The sequence below is a fragment of the Hetaerina americana genome, unplaced genomic scaffold (genome assembly GCF_022747635.1).
Source record: "Hetaerina americana unplaced genomic scaffold, ioHetAmer1.1.p SCAF_1, whole genome shotgun sequence".
Taxonomy (NCBI): domain Eukaryota; kingdom Metazoa; phylum Arthropoda; class Insecta; order Odonata; family Calopterygidae; genus Hetaerina; species Hetaerina americana.
In genome coordinates, this window is record NW_027286069.1 from 23,211,311 (window position 1) to 23,233,398 (window position 22,088).

At 38.2% G+C, this 22,088-nt stretch overlaps 1 protein-coding gene across 1 annotated transcript; it reads left to right on the forward strand.

Moving 5' to 3' along the window:
- Positions 1–216: 216 nt before the first annotated feature.
- Fem-1 (protein fem-1 homolog B) lies at positions 217–20,188 on the forward strand. Its single transcript, XM_071586390.1, has 11 exons — positions 217–507; positions 583–757; positions 2,000–2,202; positions 4,581–4,823; positions 5,104–5,403; positions 8,358–8,501; positions 9,312–9,455; positions 13,933–14,186; positions 14,276–14,392; positions 17,314–17,420; positions 19,525–20,188. The coding sequence occupies exons 1-11, from the start codon at positions 328–330 to the stop codon at positions 19,707–19,709; spliced, it is 2,052 nt and encodes a 683-aa protein (XP_071442491.1). The 5' UTR covers positions 217–327; the 3' UTR covers positions 19,710–20,188.
- Positions 20,189–22,088: the final 1,900 nt, after the last annotated feature.

The window sequence follows — 22,088 nt, forward strand, 5'->3', positions numbered from 1 at the left end:
TCAGCATATACTTTTTAATTAACCAATAGTTTGCTTTTATAAAAAGTAATGTTTCTCAGAAACCCTATATGTAATCATATATTTCAACACGATAATTATGTTACTTTCTCTCCGGTATTTGATCTTCGCGGTACTGGATACTGCGAATTATATAGCGCTGTCATCCCAGCAAGAATTAAACGAATTTCATTTGTTTCGGTTCTGTTGATGAAATAAGTCTTCCGTGGATGTCGCGAGTTGTTACAGAACGATGTTTTGTATATATACCATATATACTTAAGCTGGGCGGGTCATTCCAGGTAATTTGCCTTCAAATAGTTCCAGGTTATGTCCTCTATGGAAACAACAGATATTAACAAACAAGAGACGGAACAATACCTTAAAAGAAAAGCCTTTTTTGCTGCCAAGGATGGATTGGCATTGACATTACACTGCGTTCTAATCGAGTTGAGAAAATTTCATGCGGATGATTTATCTAAAGATTATGTTCAAGAATGTGTTGACGAGGTATGCCTTCTTATTGTTTGTTCACAACTTGAAGTCACTTGAAAAGTACACATAAGGTTACAATTTACTCTAAAGTTATTTAAAGATGATGGCCAAGAGTGCACCCCCCTGATAATTGCATCTCGAAGAGGACATGTCGAAGTTGTGCAAACGCTACTCACCTTCTTCAAACCAGATCTAGAGAAAGAAGGAACGGTGAGATTCGATGGATCCATTATTAAAGGGGCTAGTGCCCTTTGGTGTGCTGCTGGTGGGTAGTCATTGTCTTCCAGCTATAAAATGTTGTTCTGAATTCCGTATTTAACTTTTGTTAATCAGCGTTGTAATTTCTTCTAAACTGATGCATTTCCATTTCGTATAAGGTGTTTCATTTAAAAGGTCAGCCGCAAGGACTTGTATTTTTCATTTGCCATTTGATGAATTTACCTTAAAAAGTTTTGAAAATATTTTACACCATGATTTCGTGTCGCCATTATGGTGAAACGGAGGGTAGATAGCCCTTGGTGCTTAGAATTTCCCCTGAAAGCCTTGACTATTAATTATTCAGTACATGACAGTCATTCGAATTAGACCCCGAGATGTATAACTTTTTAATTTTTATCGATATTTGTCAGATATGAATAGTTATTAGGAGAGTATGGAACGGAATTCGTTGATGTAAGGAAACACTTTTTGTTAAGTATTCGAGACAGTCAAGGGCAGAGCAGAAGCAATCATAATAATTGCTCCTCTAGAGTTAGTTCAGACATTATTTTTTCATTAAAATTTGAACGATGAGATTGTCATTCAGAATGCATTTAGTATAAATAAACAGTTGTAATGAGACACCAAACTCGTGTTATCCCGAGGCACTTGAATGAAGATCCTAATTGAAGGAAAATACAAAGACGGGAAGAATTTCAGAGGTGGGCCAGTGGTGAATTATAAGGAAAGGGTGATTGAGAAATATTGCTAGGAGCTATGAGTGTTCGATGATATTATCAGGGAACAAGATAGTTTTGAGTGCCACTAAATACCAATCCTAAGATTGATAACTTGAATTAATGATTTAGTCACATTTGCTTTTAGCTTGGTACTAATAATGTTCCCTTTTATGAATATAATTCAGCTCCACCGAAGAATTGTGATTTTTCGGGTACCATTTCTTCCTGGGAAATCATAGATGGCACAGGGGAAGGAACTGCCCCCCCCCCCCTACCCTGACTTGTGAATTTCACATGATATAAATGGCTTAGTTATAGGTGAGCGCTACCCTCATCTACCAAACCAACTTTTAGGTTGATAATTGTGGCTGGATGAATATAATAAGTGTTATAATCATAATGTTCACTTTAATTACTCACTAAATCGTAATGTTCACTTACTACTCGTAAAAATAGTTCTATTGGAGTGTTAAATTAAGATTTGGATGTTGTATTATTTTTTCTAATAAGATTAAATCATTCAGTTTGAGTATTTAGGAATTATCTATATCATTGGAATTTTTTCACAGGCTCGGGGCGCTTGGGGGTCGTTAAACTATTGGTTGAAGCCGGAGCAGATGTAAATCATCCAACAGCTACTGAATCTACTCCTCTAAGAGCTGCTTGCTTTGATGGACGCCTTGACATTGTTCAGTACCTTGTGGAGAATTCTGCAGATATCCACTGTGCTAACAAGTACAATAACACTTGCTTGATGATTGCTGGTTACAAGGTTGGTTAATGATCTAGTCTGATTTCATTGTAAAATGTGAATATGCACCATGAATACAGAATTGTGAGTGTTCTGGAAGGAAATATTTTACAGTTGTGGGGAATTGGAACGTTACGTGTTAGGCAAAAGAAGAGATGTTAGTGAGGTGGAGGACTATGACTTAGGAATGATAAATGACCATAAGGAGAAAGCAATAGATTTCTGCAAGGATATATGTGAGGACTACAGGACAATAAGTTTGATATCCCATGCAGCTAAAGTTATTCTTAGGGTCATCAACAAAAGGATGGAGAGTTGGGCAAATGATTACTCAGGGGATGATCAGTTTGGGTTGAGGAAGGGCAGAGATACAAGTGATGCCATTGCAGTAATGAGATTATTAATCGAGAGGAATATAGAACACAACCAGGAGGTATTTGCCTGTTTCGTAGATTTAGAAAAAGCATTTGATAGAGTGAATTGGGAAAAACTAATGAGTGTTCTACAGAAAATAGGAAAAGATAGGAGGGAAAGGAGGCTAATCCGCAACCTGTACATGTCTCAGACTGCTCAGTTACGAGTGGGGAACGGGGAGTCCGGTTGGGCAGTGTTAGGAAGAGGTGTAAGGCAGGGTTGCCCATTATCACCGTTGCTGTCCAACCTGTATGCAGAGGAAATGATCAAAGAGTCATGGGAAGAACTGGAGGTAGGAATGAAGGTGGGCGGGGAATTCGTAAAATCAGTTAGGTTCGCTGATGACCAAGCTTTAGTTTGTCAGTCAGCCAAGTGGATGCAAGCATTGCTGAGTGAATTGGAAATACAGTGCGACAGGTATGGGATGAGAATCAATATTAATAAAACAAAGGTTATGCGATTTTCTAGAAAGAAAAAGGCTAAGCTAAACATTAAAATAGGAGGGCAAAAACTAGAGCAGGTAGAACAGTTTAGGTATCTCCGAAGTGTTTTGGACCAACACGGTCAAAGTAGTGTGGACGTAAGGAGAAGAATTGCGCTAGGCAAAGAGACTTTCACCAGGAGGGAGTTGATGATGGGGATGTTGAGTGTGGATGTTAAGAAAAGACTTAAAAACTTTGATATGGAGCATAGCTATGTATGGAGCGGAAAGGTGGTCATTGAAGCAGGAAGATAGATGTAGACTGGAGGCTTTTGGAATGTGGTTGTGGAGAAGAAGAGAGAAGGTGAAATGGACAGAGAAGAAAACAAATGAGGAAGTACTTGGTATGGTGGGCGATGAGAGGGGTTTGTTGGGAGCAATCCTATGGAGGCAGGAAAAGTGGCTGAAGGGGGTATTGACCGGCAGCGGGATGTTGAAGACTGTGATAGAGGGTAGAATGTTGGGCAAAAGAAGAAAGGGAAGGAACAGGATAGGAATGTTGGACGGGATGAAAGGAGGAAGAAAGTACTCAGAGATGAAGATGGACCTCATGTAGAGTAGGATGTTGGGTTTAGTATTTTGTTAGGAGTCACAAAATATTTATTTGGTAGTTGTGCCCATCTAAAAACCTACCATAACCATTAGATTACCTTTTAATAATGGGGGTTATTCATAACAAACACTTGGTTTAGACACCACAAAAGGCATAGAAATATATGGAAAATGCCTTTCGATTCAGAAAGTTATAAGTAATGGAATGAGAATGATCCTAAGGAAACAAAAGTAACGAGATTCTTGAGAAGTAGGGTGGTTGAGATGAAGCATTGAAGTTTTGGTACACAAACCAGAACTGGTAGAAACGGTTTGCATATTTTGGAAGTGTTTTGGATGCAGTTGGGTAGAGTGGTGGGGACCTTAAGAGAATAATTTTGTTTGATAAAGATGCATTTAAAAAGAAGTGAGAGAAGGATTTTTCAAGGAGAAATTCAAAGGAGACAGGACAAGTTGATGCAAGGGAATACTGAGAGAGGCAATGGGATACTTAAGATGATGATAATGTAGGGGAGTATGCTAGGAAAGCAAGATGTAGGGAGGGGGGGTATTAATTTTGAATGTAATTGAGTGAGTTAGCAAGTATGCAGAGCTAAAGAATAAGTTTTAGTAATATGGGGGTCGTAAGGATATTTTGTGTTAAGTTAATGTTTAGCAGTGTGTGGTGCCAAAGACCAATACCATCCACCCTAAGTTGGTAGACTAAAATATATAATAATAAGCCCATGGGTTGATGTGGTTTCCCTCAAATCAATGTGTCAAATAATTCATATATTCTAATATGTTTTAATAAATTGTGGAAGTATAAGTTCAGCCCACTCGCTGACTTTCTGCATGTTTGAAAATGAAGAACTGATCACATCAACCGATGCAATGCACTCTTGAAAGCTGCACACAAAATTCTCTCTGCAGCTGTTGGAGATAATTGTTGATGTATTTGTCCTTCCGGCAGGGACACCTGCATGTGGTGAAATATTTGCTGTCAGTCGGCATCAATCCAAATGAGAGTGCTCACTGTGGGGCCACAGCTTTGCATTTCGCTGCCGAATGCGGAGAGGATCATGTCGCTCGTGCTCTGGTCGAGGATGGAGGGGCAAAGCTGAATGCTAAGAATGGTATTGGCATGACACCGTTGATGGTAGCTGCTGTGCGTACTCGTGCTTCAGTTGTGGAGTACCTTCTTACCAGGAGAGAGGTGATTAGTTGTTTATTTAAGATAGCATTTGCCTGCTCAGATTATCTTGCGTATGTATATGCCTCAATGTGATAATATGAAAAGTTCCATAGATTGTTCAATATGTTTTTCTCAAAATGTTGAACCTTTTTTTTTTGAATGGATGTTTGGACATTAATTATGTAACACCTTATTCAGTTCTTGTCAGCCCTCAGTAAAATCAAGCAATGACAGTCGTATGCTAATATCCCTTACTATTTCATGATCAGTACTTTATAAGCCTTTGTCTTAAATTTACCAGGTGTCAAGAGAGGAAAAAATAGATGCTATGGAGCTCCTTGGTGCATCATATGCCAATGACAAGGATAACTACTGTCCAGAACTTGCTTTTCATTATTTGCGCTGTACAATGGAACTTAGATTTCCAGGCAGTGGGGAGCCTTCGATTCCCAAGCCGAAATGTCTTCCGATTCCAGCATATGGAAATCACATCGAGTGCCAGAATATTGAAGAGCTCGACGCCATACGCTTTGATCTCAATGCACTGCACATGGAGAGTTTATGCATTCGGGAAAGGATACTTGGCCCAGCAAACCCAGAGGTGCTATGGAGAATTCATTTTTTATATATTTTAAATTCTAATAAACTTTGGCACATTGCTTTACCCACTCTTATTTTGTAAGCATGTAAAAATAACAAAGGAGATGACCTGATGATGACAATGATGAAGGAAAATCTCTATCATTAAGTACAAGTGTGATCTGTATTTTTTTGATGTGTTACTGGGGTTGAGCAGCGATCTCTCTGAATAGATAAGGAATTTCCAGTGCTACTCTTACTTGGAAATCTTATTAGGTTTTATAAATTCAAAAATGAAAGGGAGAGCTTCTTAGCTGTGGCAACATTGTTGCTGATCATGATGTTAAACAAATTATTTGTTGAAAAATGTATTAAACATTTACTAAATTAAGATCTCAATGCACCACTTCTACTGTAGGCTGTCAAATGAAAACCAAACCCCTGCCATAACGCATAGTCCTTGCAAAAGAGGGCAACACTTTTGTTGCGTATTGATACTGCCATCGGTAGGAGAACTGCATAGTGACAACTCACAGATGCATGCAATTGTTGGGTTATGCCCTTGTTGGTGAGGGTCGTGAGGTTGATGCTATTGGGTTCAGTTTTCAATTGACTACCCCTCATACACTGGAACGTGTGCAACTGATCATGGTTTATGGTACTCTACCATTTAAGGCAGGCTTTGAATGGTCCTAAGGATTAAAACTGCTCTACTTCTAAGCCTGATACTGTATGCTGTAATTAATCCTTATACATTTCCTTATACTTTTTACCATACTTCATTCTATCCTTTTCCTTCTCTCATGTCACCTTCCTAACATTCTCCCTTATGTATGTGGTCTGTGCAATAAATGCAAGAACTGGTGTAATCTGGCGGCCATGATGCGGACTACAGCCCCGCCCACTAGTGGCGCTAGTTGCCTGAGACCCAATGAGACGTCTGTGCTTGGCGGATTATCGAGCTGTGTGTGTGGTGTCAGTTATGTTAGTTTCTGTTGTCCTTGTTTTTACTATTCGTCCAGCATGGAAATTGACAAAATCATAGAGCAACAAATCAGTATCAAGTTTTTGTTGAAGTGCAGTGAAAGTTATCTAGAAATTACTGAAATGTTGACAGCCGTTTACGGTGATAATGCTCTGAAGAAAACATCCTTTTTCAAGTGGATGAAGTGTTTTTAAGATGGCTGAAGAGATGCCATGGATGATGCAAGGCCGAGACGACCTTCAACCACCTGTGTTGACGACAACATTGATCGTGTGCGGTCCCCTGTCCTTATTGATCATCGAAAAACTGTCCGAACGATAGCTGATGAACTGAATTTAGGAAAATGAACAGTGAACACTATTTTAACCAAACATGATGGATGGATCCTTCACACCATGACAATGCACCTGCACATTCAGCACTGATTGTTCGCCAATTTCTGGCAAAAAATTCAATCACCATCCTTGATCATCCTCCTTATTCATCAGATCTCACCCCCCGCGACTTTTTCATATTCCCAAATTGCAAAAATGTGATAAGAGGACATCACTGGGAAGATGTGGACACAATAAAGCAAGAAAAGATGAGAAAACTAAAAAGCCTCACTGCCAAGAGGACTTCTAAGGATGCTTTAAACAGTGGAAAAGAAGATAAAAGTTACTGTTGTGGCATCTCCCGCCGTTTCTTTGGAATTTATGAATGGAGAGTACTTTGAAGGGGACAAAATCGATGGAGACTAAATTTTGCAACATAAAGTTTTTATGGCCTCAGTTTGCATATTTATTGGACAGACCTCATATCACAGCCTTCAACACTCCAACACCTATCAAAATTGCCATCCAATAATTCTTGTCTCCTTTGGATTTTGGTCTCCCCTGTACCTAGTGCTTCTTCATTTATTGTCCTTTCCATCCATTTTACTTTTTCCATCCTTCTCTAAACACAGATCTCATAACCATCCCATCTAAGCCTATCATCTTGCCGAATTGGTCAAATCTCCATGCTGTCTTTTTTTTTAGCATCTTCACTCAACATCCCTAGTGCCATCGTAGAAAAATGAATTGAATTTTTGATAAAACAGTGTGGGATCCTTGAGGTTCTCAATCTGACCAAATTTTGTTGTTTTCACGCGGAGGTATCTTTGAAATCCCTCTAAAGAACTGACGCCACTGGGGATTGCAAATAAAGTGACGTTTGTGTAAGTTGTTCCTATGACTGGGACCAATCTACCATCTCACTATTAACTTATTTCCTAAAGGAGATAACTTCAGGCGTCACTTTGTGGAAACAATACATATTGCAAAAGAAACACTTGGTTTTTCCACATAAAATATTTATTCACGACCTAGGTTTCGACGCTCAGCGTCATCAGATGACGCTGAGCGTCGAAACCTAGGTCGTGAATAAATATTTTATGTGGAAAAACCAAGTGTTTCTTTTGCAAACTTATTTCCTCTCAGAGAGGTGATTTTGACATCTGAGAGCCAAGGAATCCTATCACACAATTCTCACTCAAGGTTCACACTTTTTTTATGTTGTAGAAGTTTGGTACCAATAAATTATCAACCACACATCTATATGCAGAAAATTTTAGCTGAAAATGTTGATGAATGTCAGTCAATCTGTGGTTTTTTTATGGGAAAATTAATTCTAAACGCAGTCACTTAAGCCTTCTCATTCATGACTAGCATACATTAAGGATGGGATTTGTAATGGTTGACTTACCAAGCTTACATGAGCAGCTTTAGTTGTTAAATAAATTTCTTCTCAGTGGCTTAACGAGGAAGTTTATCCAACTACCGGCATTAATATCCAACTTCTATGAAGAAATCAATTAGCCACCCGTCATTCATATGCTTTTTCTTATTTTCTAAGGCCACACCAGTTTGCCACTCCAAAGTAAATAAATGCCTGGTTTTATTTTACTTTACCTGAAAATTTGTTCACAGGTCCTGGGCTTGAGAACTAATGCCTATGACGATTCATTTCAGGTGTCCACTCATGTGGTGTTTCGTGGGGCAGTGTTTGCCGATGCTTCTCAATTTGATCGCAGCATTGAACTGTGGATGCATGCACTCCGTTTGCGTCTGAAAAATGATGTGCCCATTGTGAAGGACCTGCTTCGTTTTGCTCAGGTGAAATCTAATTGTTCGTTACCTGGATTTAATATGTATAAATGTGCAGTGACTTCCTTATTTGTTTCTGGAAGCCAACTCCTTTTAACTTAGGGGATCTGGTTGCTGCAATGGTTAGTGTACTTGCTCCCAACTCATGAGATCTCCCAAGATTTGAATCACTGAAGAGGCAGATTTTTTTTAGAGATATCCCGATCTGTTCTTTGGGGGTCTGTGTGCAGAGAGCACTTCAATTGGAGTATGCCATCTGTCGGATGGGATGTTAAATTGTGTAACCTCTTGACACCTATTGTTATCGGAGCAGGCTAATGTTGATGCTGGGTTTCTCGTCACTTAATCTTCCTCCATACCCTGGGCATCCAATCTCCACCAAATTACCCACCTATGGGGTAAATTACCTCAACTGTTGATCACATCCTTCTAATAAATACTGGTACTGCAACACCTACATTAGCCCCAAGGCATAGTAAAAGCAAAGGGCGTTGAATGTCTACTGTAGTTTCTCATTATCTTTTGTGGAAGAGTTGAATGGGTATCAAAATACTGATCCATTCAGGTTAATTGATGTATGAGATGATGATCACGATAATGGAGCCAAAGGCTTAGACGTCTAGCCAGAATATGGGGCTGTTTTACTACCTGTAATTAATTGTGTTCTTCTACGCTTGAGTAGGGAACAAAATTTTATTGTGTTAATTTGGTAAAATATTAATCGAGGGATAAAGGATTATCAGTTCATATTTTAATAATAAGATGCATTGTCAACTCAAAAAATTTATCATAGATACTATCTCATTTGAATCTTTACAGGTATTCTCCCTGATGATTCATTCGAACCTGCCTCCATCTCTTTCATGTTTGGAGGAAGTGCTCGAATCTGCTATTGCGGAGCTGAGGAATAATAAAGCCAACTTGCAATGTCCTGGACCAAAGGGAGACCCAGAACAGATATTGGTTTGTTTGACTGATGAACTTTTGTCTTCCCTCCCACCTTGTATTTAATCACAAAATCTCTCTTTCTCTTGTTTTATAATAATTTCCTTCTGCAATTTATTTCTAAAGACTAATCAGTCAAAGGCCTTTAGGTGGTGGCCCTTTGAAAATGTATGAAGGCTACATCAACACTGAAATCTGTTAATTGAAATATTGTTGGTTAAATTAGCAGTGACTCATGAATAGACCTAAATTCTGCTTGATTTTGAGAACGAAATGGCGATTATATTGTATTAAATTTCAAGAAGCGATCCTAATGTAAGCTTTGCAAGTTATATATTGAATTTAAAATTATCTACTTGTTCCTATTCCTAACAAAAGTGGACGTGCATGTTTGGAATTTCATTTCAATACCATCTCAGCCCCATAGTGAAGAGAGCAGCTAACTCATTTTTGCGATGAATTGCTGATTGCAACACTTTTCCACTTGGTAAAATTTTTATTTCACGACTGGGTTTCCATGTATTACATCATCATCAGGTGTAATACATGTAAACCCGGTTGTAAAATAAAAATTTTATCAAGTGGAAAAGTACAGCCACGATCAGTCATTCATTATGTTCGACTTGCACTACATCACGCCTGACGCTACTCAATTTGTTCATTTTTGGTAGTTTCTGACATCTGCCGCACATGCAAATGACCCTTGACTATTCTTACAAGTCGTTAACAGTGAGCAATCACTACGTTTGGTGTGCTTTTTATTTAGGGGCAAATACTATAGCTCATTGACATGCATGTATTTCTAATTGAATGGGCGCTGCTTCAATATTGAGCATCATTACAGGATGAGAATGAGGATGAGAACTTGTAGCCCTTGTGAACTTCAGGAAACTGAAAATCTCATTATTGTTGATAATGGTTTACCCTGGTGATGGATGGAAATAATTGAAATAAATATTGATAATTTTCAACTCGGTAACCACCATTGAGAGTTTTATGCTTTTATCATATTTTTTAGTCCAATTACCTGAGAATATGCATCAAACAAAAGTTCATAATTTATAATTATTGGGTATTGGAAAAATATAAATGGTAATCTTAAGTACTTCTTTTTGAAGCACTTTTTAATTACTAATTTTAAGCACTGTATCAGCCAATTAACAAGCATATACAGTAAATCTTTTTAGTGGATATCTGCAAGTAACCATTAAGGAGTGATGTGATCATTGTGAGTCAAGTTTTGGTATCAACATAGGTGTGTACGAGGGCGGTTCAATAAGCACCCGTGTTTGACGACAAAGGGCATACCTGAGGGAAGTTTATGTTATCATCGTGTGCTGCCATCTATCAAACGATGGTGAAACAAATTTCAGACTGTTTTAAAGGTTAGTTTGGATTTGGCAGCCATTCGAGTGTAAGACGTGTTTCGTGATTTTCGCTAAGATGGAAAAAGAGCAGTATCGTTCGGAAATTTGCTTTTTGTTTTTGGATGGGAAGAAATGCGAGGAGATAAAAGCAAAGTTGGATGCTGTTTATGGGGACACTTCGCCATCTATGACCACAGTTAGATATTGGTTCGACGAATTTAAACGTGGGCGAATATCTGTTTTTGATGAGGAGCCACCAGGACGCCCAGCAGACATGGTTACCGAGGAAATCATTCAAAAAGTCCACGCCATGATTCTTGCTGATCGACGAACGAAAGTGTGCGAAGTAGCAGAGGCCGGGGGTGTGTCGACCGGAACGGCGATTAATATTTTGCATGATAAGTTGGCGATGAAAAAATCGTCCGCCAGATGGGTGCCGCGATTGCTCACGGTGGACAACAAGCTGATCTGGCTGTCAACTTCATGAAATGCATGAACTACGTTATGAATTGCTACCGCACCTCCTGTATTCACCCGATTTGGCTCCCTGTGACTTTTTCTCATTCCCTAACATGAAGAAATGGCTTGCGGGAAAAAATTTAACTCAAACGAGGAAACAATTTCAGAGTGCAAAAGCGCCTTGACTAGGCGAATGATTTTTTACTCTCTGAAATTGTTGCATTGAAATGCACATTAGCGGATGACTCCGTTAAAAGTTACTGTTGCGGCATCTCCCGCAGTTTCTTTGGAATTTGTCAAAGTATAAACACTATAAGTGTTTAAAGTTGGCTTTAACCTTGTGGACAGTGGCGCGTCGCACACGACTACGAATGCCTGTGACATTGTATGTACGGTATTTCGTCACAACATCTAGTTCCTTTAAAAGCCCCAAAGTTTCAGAGTTTAAGAGGACGTCTCGGTAGCTTTAGTGGCTAAAGCACTCGACCGGATATTGAGGGATCTGGGTTCGAATTCCAGTCAAGGCGAATGATTTTTACACTCTGAAAGTGTTGCATTGAAATGCACATTAGCGGACTACTCCGTTAAAAGTTACTGTTGCGGCATCTCCCGCAGTTTCTTTGGAATTTGTCAAATGAGGAAGTTTTCGCGGAGACAGAGATGTATTTTGGAGAGTTCGACAAATGCTATTTTTTTGGAAAGGTTAAGGAAATGGCTGGAACGTTGGGAGAAGTGTATCTTTCTAAAAGGGGACTATGTTGAGAAATAAAAAAAATTTTTTCGAAAAATTTGTTTCTTCATTTCTAACACGGGTACTTATTGAACTGCCCTCGTAAAAGATAATTGATGGTTTCTGGCATATTTTTATGGAACCGATTCATTATAAATAAATGAAAGGATTAACTTTGTAGTTCCACACAAAACAATTTATTCACACGACCCGGGTTTCGAAGTAGAACCTGATGATGAAGTTTTACTTCGAAACCCAGGTCGTGTGAATAAATTGTTCGTGTGGAACTACAAAGTTAGTCCTTTCATTTATTTATAACTTGTAAAAGATAGTTAATTGGATTATTTAGCTAAGCTATAGAAGAACGTATACAAGCCAAAATGTATGACTGTAATCCCCATTTTTATTTGTATGAAATGACTTTAAAAAAAAACTGCTCACTAAAAAAATAGTTGAGTTAGGCATATTAACTTAAAATAAATATAATATAAAATGAAGTTATGAAACAAGAAATTTTCTGTTCACTTTTATAAAGGATTGTTCATTGTTTGTTTGAATCCAAATGCCTCTTTAAACACCACTCACATCGCAAAGCATTAAATAAATTATATTGTTGTATGAAAATTACACCAAAGAGTTACAAGAAACCAAAGGGAAGCTTAATTTTGAGTCGTTTACATGACATTTTTTAAAGATGAGATGAAAAAGTTGTAGCTGATGCCATTTCTCAATGCTGATGCCATGTTCTCTGACGGAATAATTTCTGATAACATACTGTATGATTGGCAACCGGGGCTTAAGAATAACAGAGTAATCCCTCCAGTGTATGTTCCTGATTTCTCACATGTTCAAAGATTAAAGGTGAGATTTTTATGTTCTGTCTGTACTATTAAGTTTTCTGAGAATAGACGTAAGAGAATCAGGGCACAGCTTTTGTTCTTATGGTTACTCTGTCAGACTTTCACCACACGATGCAAATTGATAAACATTAGTTCATAGCTGTAAAGTGATGGTTCAGTTGTCTTGCAACCAATCTAATCACTACAAGAGCAGTTATAAGAATGCCTTGTGCCTTTAATAAATGTTTTTGAATAGCCGTATGTCAACCATGACTCCTCAAGTTAGTTAGAAAAAGGACATGTAGCCAAGTGGTTACAGTAGGTCTAAATATCCTTGCTGGGGTTCCTATTGGAACAAAACAACAGTCTTTTAACGGATTCCATAGAAACTGCGGGAGATGCCGCAACAGTAACTTTTAACAGAGTCATCCGCTAATGTGCATTTCAATGCAACAATTTCAGAGTGTAAAAATCATCAAGGCGAATGATTTTTACGCTCTGAAATTGTTGCACTGAAATGCACATTAGCGGAGGACTCCGTTTAAAGTTACTGTTGCGGCATCTCCCGCAGTTTCTTTGGAATTTCTCAAAGTGAAAACACCTTAAGTGTTTAAAGTTGGCTTTAACCTCGTGGACTGTGGCGCCTCGCGTACGACTACGAATGCCTGTGACATTGTATGTGCGGTATTTCGTCACAGCATCTTGTTCCTTTAAAAAGCCCCAAAATTTCAGAGTTTAAGAGTCTTTAAGCGGGTTACACTGAACCAGAGTACCATTTTAGAGTTCCTTTTATTCATTCTGCTTGTCATTATTGTTTAAGAGACCCTCAAGACAGCCAGAATTCAATATCAAGAAGGGAAATATATTTTCCAAAGTGGGGCAATCCTAATTGTAATTGCTGTTTCATTGGCATGTGATTTGTTAAATTTTTTAACTGATGAAACATGTTGTGTACTTCTATCCCATCATTGTGTGCAGCAGTCGAGCTTCTTCGTATGACTTATATTAGATTGCTAGAATCTCACCTGCTTTACATTTTGCGATTGAAACTGAGATGACTTTTTGTTAACAGCCCACATTTTTGTTTCTTTTTTTTTCAGGAAGATTTGCAGAGTAATTTGGTCGCAGTGCTTTACATTCTGATGGTATTAACCAAGCTTATGCGGGAACAGAACGGGAGTCATGCAGTCACCTCAGTTCAATCAACGGAGGATACAAAGTACCGGGTGTATCGTTTGGTGTTTCAGCTGAACAAGTTGCAAGTTAGGAGAAGGGATGGAAAGACATTACTGCACATGGCTGTAAACTCAAATGAGTTTTTGGTCCACAACGTTCGCAACTGTAACATGTGCAGGTGTGACATGAATTTTGAAAATTTTAGATGCAACGAGTTGTCTCACGTTCAAGATGCTAATAAAAATCCTCCTCTCCCATTTATTTCAGTTACTTATCTGTAGAAGTTGCCTTGTTGCTGATTAGGTGTGGAGCCGATATCAATGCGATGGACATGGAAAGAAACACACCTATCCACATTGTAGCCCAGTACTTGTCGTTGGCAAGGTTTGATACTTGATACATGTACCAAAAGATATGATTTCATAGTGATCTTGAGGGCAATTTTTTTAATTGTTATTTCCACTCTGCTGTGTCAGTTTTGTTAATGTGACTCTTTTAAATTATTGACTCGCAGAGAGCATCAATTCATCAAGTTAAGGAGAGTAAAAAATGGCATACATTTCATAATAATAACATAATTTTTGTTAAAATTCTTAATGAAATAAAAAAATGTGATTGTAGTAATGGCAACCCTTCTCTAAAAATCAAGGGCTAGGACTATGGAAGTCATGATTTTCTCTCCCTAACCTCCTCCTTCCTTTGGGGAATATATTATTGGCTTTAATAAAATTCAAAATTAATGTAACTTATGTGCTGGGCACTAGTTTTAAATACCTGCGCTACCCTGAGCAACAACAAAATTTCTTCTGCATGGTGCATTGCTATCTGCAAATTAGTGTGATTACGGGGCATACTCGAAACGTAAGGCCTGTTTTCTTATATTTAAATATTGGGGTGGGTCGGAACAAAGTTGTATGCACACAGTGTCATCTATTGATTGTTTCTGAAGCTATTGTTTTGATTCAGTAGTCATGTGCCCAAGGGTGAATGACAAGATAATGATGCATGCAAAAATCATCACATCCGCCAGTTGTGAAGTGATTATAGAAATGGCAGCCCTTCACTCAAAATCAAGGGCTAGGACTATGGAGGCCATGCTGTGATTCGATTCTTGTGTGCAAAACGACTATCAGTTACTCAAAATTCATTGAGAGTTGTGTCTAGTTTTTGGTGCTACAGTAATGAGTGAGTGAAGTGATACAATGGTGTCTATGTTACTTCAAAAAATGGCCACACTAATGTGTAATGATGAAGAGCAAAGTGGTAGGCCCAGTATCCAGGCCAATGAAATCATTTAAACGAGTGGACCGAGAACTATGATACAATTGAAGATTAATGATCTGGCTGACAAATTTCCTCTCGTTGGACGTACCACTAAAAACACGATTGTTATGTCAAAGCTCGGATATCACATACGTGGGCGGTTCAATAAGTACCCGTGTTTGATGACAAAGGGCATTCCTGAGGGAAGTTTATGTTATCATCGTGTGCTGCCATCTATCAAACGACGGTGAAACAAATTTCAGACTGTTTCAAAGGTTAGTTTGGATTTGGCAGCCATTCGAGTGTAAGACGTGTTTCGTGATTTTTGCTAAGATGGAAAAAAAGCAGTATTGGTCGGTAATTTGCATTTTGTTTTTGGATGGGAAGAAATGCAAGTAGATAAAAGCAAAGTTGGATGCTGTTTATGGGGACACTTCGCCATCTATGACCACAGTTAGATATTGGTTCAACGAATTTAAACGTGGGCGAACATCTGTTTTTGATGAGGAGCGACCAGGACGCCCGGCAGACATGATTACTGAGGAAATCATTGAAAAAGTCCACGCCATGATTCTCGCTGATCGACGAACGAAAGTGCGCGAAGTAGCAGAGGCTGGGGGTGTGTCGACCGGAACGGCAATTAATATTTTACATGATAAGTTGGCGATGAAAAAATTGTCGGCCCGATGGGTGCCGGGATTGCTCACGGTGGACCACAAGCTGATCCGGCTGTCAACTTCATGAACTGCGTGAACTATGTTATGAATTGCTGTCGCCCTGCCCCCGTATTCACCCGATCTGGCTCCCTGCGATCTTTTCTTATTCCCTAACATGAAGAAATGGCTCGCGGGAAAAAAATTTAGCTCAAACAAGGAAGTTATCGCCGAGACAAAGGCGTATTTTGGAGACTTCGACAAATCCTATTTTTTAGGAGGGGTTAAAAAAATGGCTGGAACGTTGGGAGAGGTGTATCTTTCTAAAAGGGGACTGTTTTGAAAAATAAAAGAAACGTTTTTTGAAAAAATGGTTTCTTCATTTCTAACCCGGGTACTTATTGAACCGCCCTCGTACTGTGTGCAAACTGATAAATTTGAGTGGATGTGTGTTTTTGGACTCTTATACAGTCTTGACCATGCAACTTGTGACTATCTCCACTTCTTCCTCTTAAAACAGTGACTTGATGGATAATGGTTTGAAGACAATGAGGAGGAACTCATGACCACAATTTTTTCTACTGGCTCAAATCTCCCAGGTGGCAAACTTCTATGCCGAGGAAAGAAAAAAAAGCTGGTGCAGACTTATGAAAAGTGCCAAGAAGTGAACGGGGACTCTGTAGAAAAGTGAAGTAGATTTGTGAGAAACTGAAACTATTTGCAAAAACTTTTTCTAATGTGTGTATTTTTTGTATGACCAAACAACCCTTACTTTTCGAATATGCCTCATACTTTCAAATTTAACATGATTTTCAACTTTTTCCGAGAAGAATAGGTTGTAAAATTCTTTTTTTTTATGCATGAAAATGACCTCCCTCACCCAAAGAAGTTTTGTAGATGCTATATGTTTTGACGTTTCTGAGCGATGATCTCACAGATAGCTTTTTTTCCTTTGCATAGGTACTTGAGTTGTTGATGTGACTGCTTACAAAGTTGACTCATTTGGCATTTCCAATGTTTTGTCAGTTATTTAGCAATATTATGTTTGTAATGCTGAATGAATAAACTTGGCATTTTTTTCACACAAAAAAATTTATGAAGTTTTTTCGTTATAAAAAACACCAAGTTTATTTATTCAGTGATCATGAGTAGTTTCATTAATCTAGTGAAACCCTGATAAATGCTCACTAGATAGATTAATGCGGAGTTTAGTTCAGCTGGAAGCACTCTGGAGCATGTCTATCACAATTCATGACTGATTTATCGATGGAGCTCATGCACAAAGGGATATACAAAATTTCGTCAATGTTTTTAGTCAGGAAAATAATTGTGAATATGTCTCATTCATGTATAGAAGTTTTAAATGTTTTCCAATTTGTTTTTTTGTAGGGATCACTCAAATCTCGAAACAATATTATTGGCTTTGGTTGAAGCTGGGGCGCACACAGACACAGTCAACAACAAAGGAAAAACTCCCATAGATCTGGCATTAACACGTGAGTGACTATTATTCAATAACATTTAATTCCTTGTTGATTTAATTTTTTATTGCATGCCTACAAAGACTGACATTTATGGGAGATATAAAATGATAGACTGTGTGAATAGTGAGTATTACAAATCCTGTTTCTAAAAATGTTGACGTGAATTCTTCACTCCCAAAAAACCATGAGTTTTAACCAGAACATATTAGGCATACTGGACGAAAATCAAGCCAGCATGTATTAAGTGGGTGGTACATGTGTTATAACTTTTTGTTAAGGATGATTCTTGCATTATTGCTGTAGAAAAATGTGTCACATGTCAAACTATGAGGGTTGTCTGAAAAGTTTCTAGCCTAACAAATAAATGAGTCATTTTTTCTTCAAATTTATTTTTGTTTTTGATCAAAGTTGCACCTTTTTTTAAGTTGATACACTTTTTCCAGCAATGCTCTTTAACTTTTTTTAAGCCCATCCAAATATTAGGTGACGTCTTTCTCCACAAAATAGGCATGACGTATGTAATAACCCCCTCGTCCGATGAAAATCTCTGTCCTTTGAATGAAAGGCTAGAGATTGGAAAAGTCGCTTTGGGGGGGCAGATCTGGTGAATATGGTGAGTGTTGAAGCAATTCTAAGTGCATTTCATGAATTTTAGCTATGGTGATGTCTAAAATGTGTGAGCAGGTACATTGTCCTGTCGGAAAAGCACTTTCTTCTTCTTCAAATCCAGTCATTTTGTTGCTATTTCCATCTTCAGCTTGTCAAGCAAGGATTCGCAATACTCTCCCATTATTGTGTTAAAACCTTTTTGAAGAAAATCAGTGAGCATGATTCCGTGACTATTCCAAAAAACTGGTTGCCATAACCTTTCCGTTCAATGAAACCGTTTTCAATTTTTTCGGCATGGGTTCACCCTTTGGATTCCACTGTTTGACTGTTCTTTTATCTCAGGAGTGTAGTAGTGGATCTAATTTTGATCTACAGCTATGAAATTACTCAAAAATTTATCTTGACTTGCTTTGCTAAAACTGCTCCTACATGGCCTCGGTAATGTTCATTTGAATTTGGTTTTGACCCAAAGTGAGCAAGAACAGAACCCAACGTGCGGATAGCTTATATAGATGTCTAATTCTTCTGTCAACATATGACAAGTACATTCTTTTGATATACCCATAGCCTCTGCTATCTATTAACCTTTATTTGACAATTGTTCAGTACCATTTACTGAGCTTTTTTTGATGTTAATGGTGGTTTTCGAGATTTTTTTGGTTGTCCTGAATGCTCATCATCAGCCAAGCTGGTTAGGCCATGTTTTAAATTCAACTGCTCAAAAGTTCACAGTCATAAATGATGCTGCAGAGTCCCTATGCACAGTGTCCAACTCGTCTTTGATTTGTGTAGTCTCATTACATTTCATAAACAAATATTCAATGACAGCTTCATATTCAATTTTTTCCATTTTCACAAATACCCTCACAACTACTCACTCAAACTAATGTCAAACAACAACTGTGAGTGTCTGAATTGGAGGATGTGGAGCTATCGGCTGTTAAAGAAATAATCTCAAGGAAGAAGATCCTAAGGCCAATAAAAATAATTACGAAGAACTCCTATACCGGTATTTCGGGCACCAGGTGACCATCAACGGGGAGAAAATCAAATAGGGCACTTGAACTTGGAGGAAGAATGTGCACCAGGCACTGTCCAAAGTCAAGTGGCAAGTCAAGGCAAGTCCAAAGCCAAGTCCACTTGACTTTGGACAGTGCCTGGTGCACATTCTTCCTCCAAGTTCAAGTGCCCTATTTGATTTTCTCCCCGTTGATGGTCACCTGGTGACCAAAATACCGGTATAGGAGTTCTTCGTAATTATTTTTATTGGCCTTAGGATCTTCTTCCTTGAGATTAGTGTCTGAATGGCTGAAATTTTGGTGATTGCCTTTCAGCACATGTGCAATTACATTCCCAAAATCTTTTGTTGAATTAGTGCTGTCATCTCGGATGTTTAGGATGGAAGTTTTTTTTCAGACAACCCTTGTTGTGTAACTGTTTTGGAATTTCGTACTCATTTTTTTTCGAGTGCTTTTTTCTAAAATGTCAAGTCTTCTCATTATTTCAGGTGAAGCAAGAATGATTCTTCGGTCACACATGAATCTCAGCTTGAAATGCATGGCAGCGAAAGCGGTCGACGCAAAAGTGCTTAAGAGTCAGAATGGTTTGGTGGTACCTGAAGCACTAAGGACTTTCATACAGTTACACAGTGTTCATGCGAGGAAAGAGTGGAACTGGGGCTGTGAAGGGTGAAGTGGAAAGTGAGGGGGTTGAAGAAAGAAAGGTTTTTTAAAGATGGAATCGTTCGATTGATTGGGGAAGGAAAAAATAGTTGTTCGATTGTTTTCCCATGGTAATCGTTGCCACTCCATTCAGGCTCTATCCTCCTGTACTTTTCCTCGGTTGATAAGTCATCTCGTCACAACAAAAAAAGACTCCATTTTTTCATGTCGCACACAATGTGATATGCGACTAGTTGTGTCTAAATCTGTAAATTTCATTATATCAACCAAGAGGTATTTTTAGTATGGAATTTATAGTCTAACTTTGTTATTTTTCTTCACCCTGTGAAGTTTTTTGTAATATTTTCTGCTCTTTAAACGAGTATTTCTCCAGAGTGATCACATTTAGTTAAGTCACGCAGTGGTTTTTGCTCATTGTGATTGGGTGGATTTATATTTTGTCATTGATGCCACAGATGTAAATTATTGATTAAATATTTTCTCTTAATATTTTGTGTTGTTGAATTCTTGGTTATAATGCTCATCATTTCTTCTCGGTTAAAGTGCTCCTCTTTATCATACCTTAGCACTTAAAAGTCTGACACACAGGTGGACCAGCCAACCTTGAATTCATGGAAATAGGTGGAATTAACTGGGAAAAATGTGGAATTGAACTGCAAAACATTAGAATTTTGGAGAAATAATGTCATTTCACCAGGAAATAGTGGACCGCAGGAGGAATAATTGCAGATATGTGAATGTAATGAATTAATCTAGCGATTAAAAACAAACAAGTGTTGTTCAAAGTATTCTGTATTCTTCTGGAAAGTAGAAAATGTTGCAATATTATTTGTGTATTTCGAAAGGGCACAGTTGACATTCATCTTGATGCTTTTTCCATAAGCTTATAATCTGCCCATGAATTTCTATGCTGCAGAGGGTAATCGCTTAAATATTTATGCATGTAAATTTAGTGGCATCGGAACATTTTTGGCATTTTACACTGTGCATTAGAGTCAGCGAGAGTTGCACAAAACCTTGCAAAAAGGATTTTTATCCTTTTAAAGAACCGGGAACCAAAAGTGATCTAATTTCAGAATGCCATTGTGTCTTGTCTGAAATGAATTCTGACTTTCTGGAGGCTAATATTAATATATCAGTTATGTGGTATCGGCCATTTGCATTCACAAATGTCTGCAGGAGATGGGGAAGTCTGCTTAGAGATAGTTCATAGGGGAAAGGTGTAGGCTTAATATGTTATTAGAGAATCCTCTTCAGATACCAATTATATTATTTTTTTGCCACCACTGTCATAGTAAAATGAAACGGTAATTCACACACTCTTATTAAAATTTTGTTTCTTATTATTTCCAATGAATAATTTATGATTAAAGTTTACAAATTGAAAAATTTTCAATTGCTAGTTGGTCTATGTATATATTGGACTTTGGGCCATAATAGCTTTTAGAGCAAACTTCATATTGATTAGAAATTGAGGGTCCATTCTACTGCTTGAACGATGCAAAATGAGTGGGTGACTGAAGTCTTAATGCATCTTAGTGATTGAAGGGGTTACTGCTACTCAATCTGACCTTGAAAGAGAGTTAAAGAACAATTGCAAGCGATGGAAACAATTGTCATGGTCTTATCTTAAGGATGTGGTTTGGGTCTCCCCTCTAGATGAAATGACAATATTGGGTATTTGTTGAAACCAATTTTTAAGAATGACAGTGAACTTGGTTTTATGACATATAACCGCAGTTAATAATCCCAAAGGTCTAGGATAGGTGATGCACTATAACCTAAGCACTCACTCAGCACTTGGCCTGATGACGTGTGAAATTCGAATCTCAGGGTAAGGGGGGGCCTGTTCTTTCGCCTGTACCACCTATGGTTTCTCAGGAAGTTCTGGTATTTGAAAAATTGCACACTTTGGGTGTGAGCTGGGAGTTTCCAGAGGTGTGCACTGGAAACATATATTCCTCATATTTTTTATTAAAATGATCTGATAAAAACATAACATCAACATCAGGTAAGTGCTGTAGTTGTTCTTATGGGAGACTGATTGAGAGGGGGGGGGAGAGGAGGAGATGGTGCCGAGAAGTGGGGGAGGGTGCCAAGGGTTCTGGTATTGAACCTCGTCAAGCTCTTGCCTCAATGAAGGGTTGGTGAAAAAAAAACGGGTTAGTTGAAGTAATAGAGTATCAGTGACTACATATTTCCAATTTGGATGTAACGCTTTTAAATATTTTATACCTCCTAATGGGACACCCATTCTTAAGTATCTTAACCTTAAGGTGAACAATGTTATTTATGAAGTCACTTTCATGGCAACTGTCTAATTTTTGCCAAATAGCGAAGCTGTAATTTTATTTTTAAAAGGGGAACGTTGTTCTTTGATTCTTTCATT

Coding starts and splice junctions, on each gene's coding strand:
- Fem-1 (XM_071586390.1), top strand. CDS start 328: ATGTCCTCTATGGAAACAACAGATATTAACAAACAAGAGACGGAACAA. Junction 508..582: donor TTCAAGAATGTGTTGACGAG/GTATGCCTTCTT, acceptor TTTACTCTAAAG/TTATTTAAAGATGATGGCCA. Junction 4,824..5,103: donor ACCTTCTTACCAGGAGAGAG/GTGATTAGTTGT, acceptor TAAATTTACCAG/GTGTCAAGAGAGGAAAAAAT.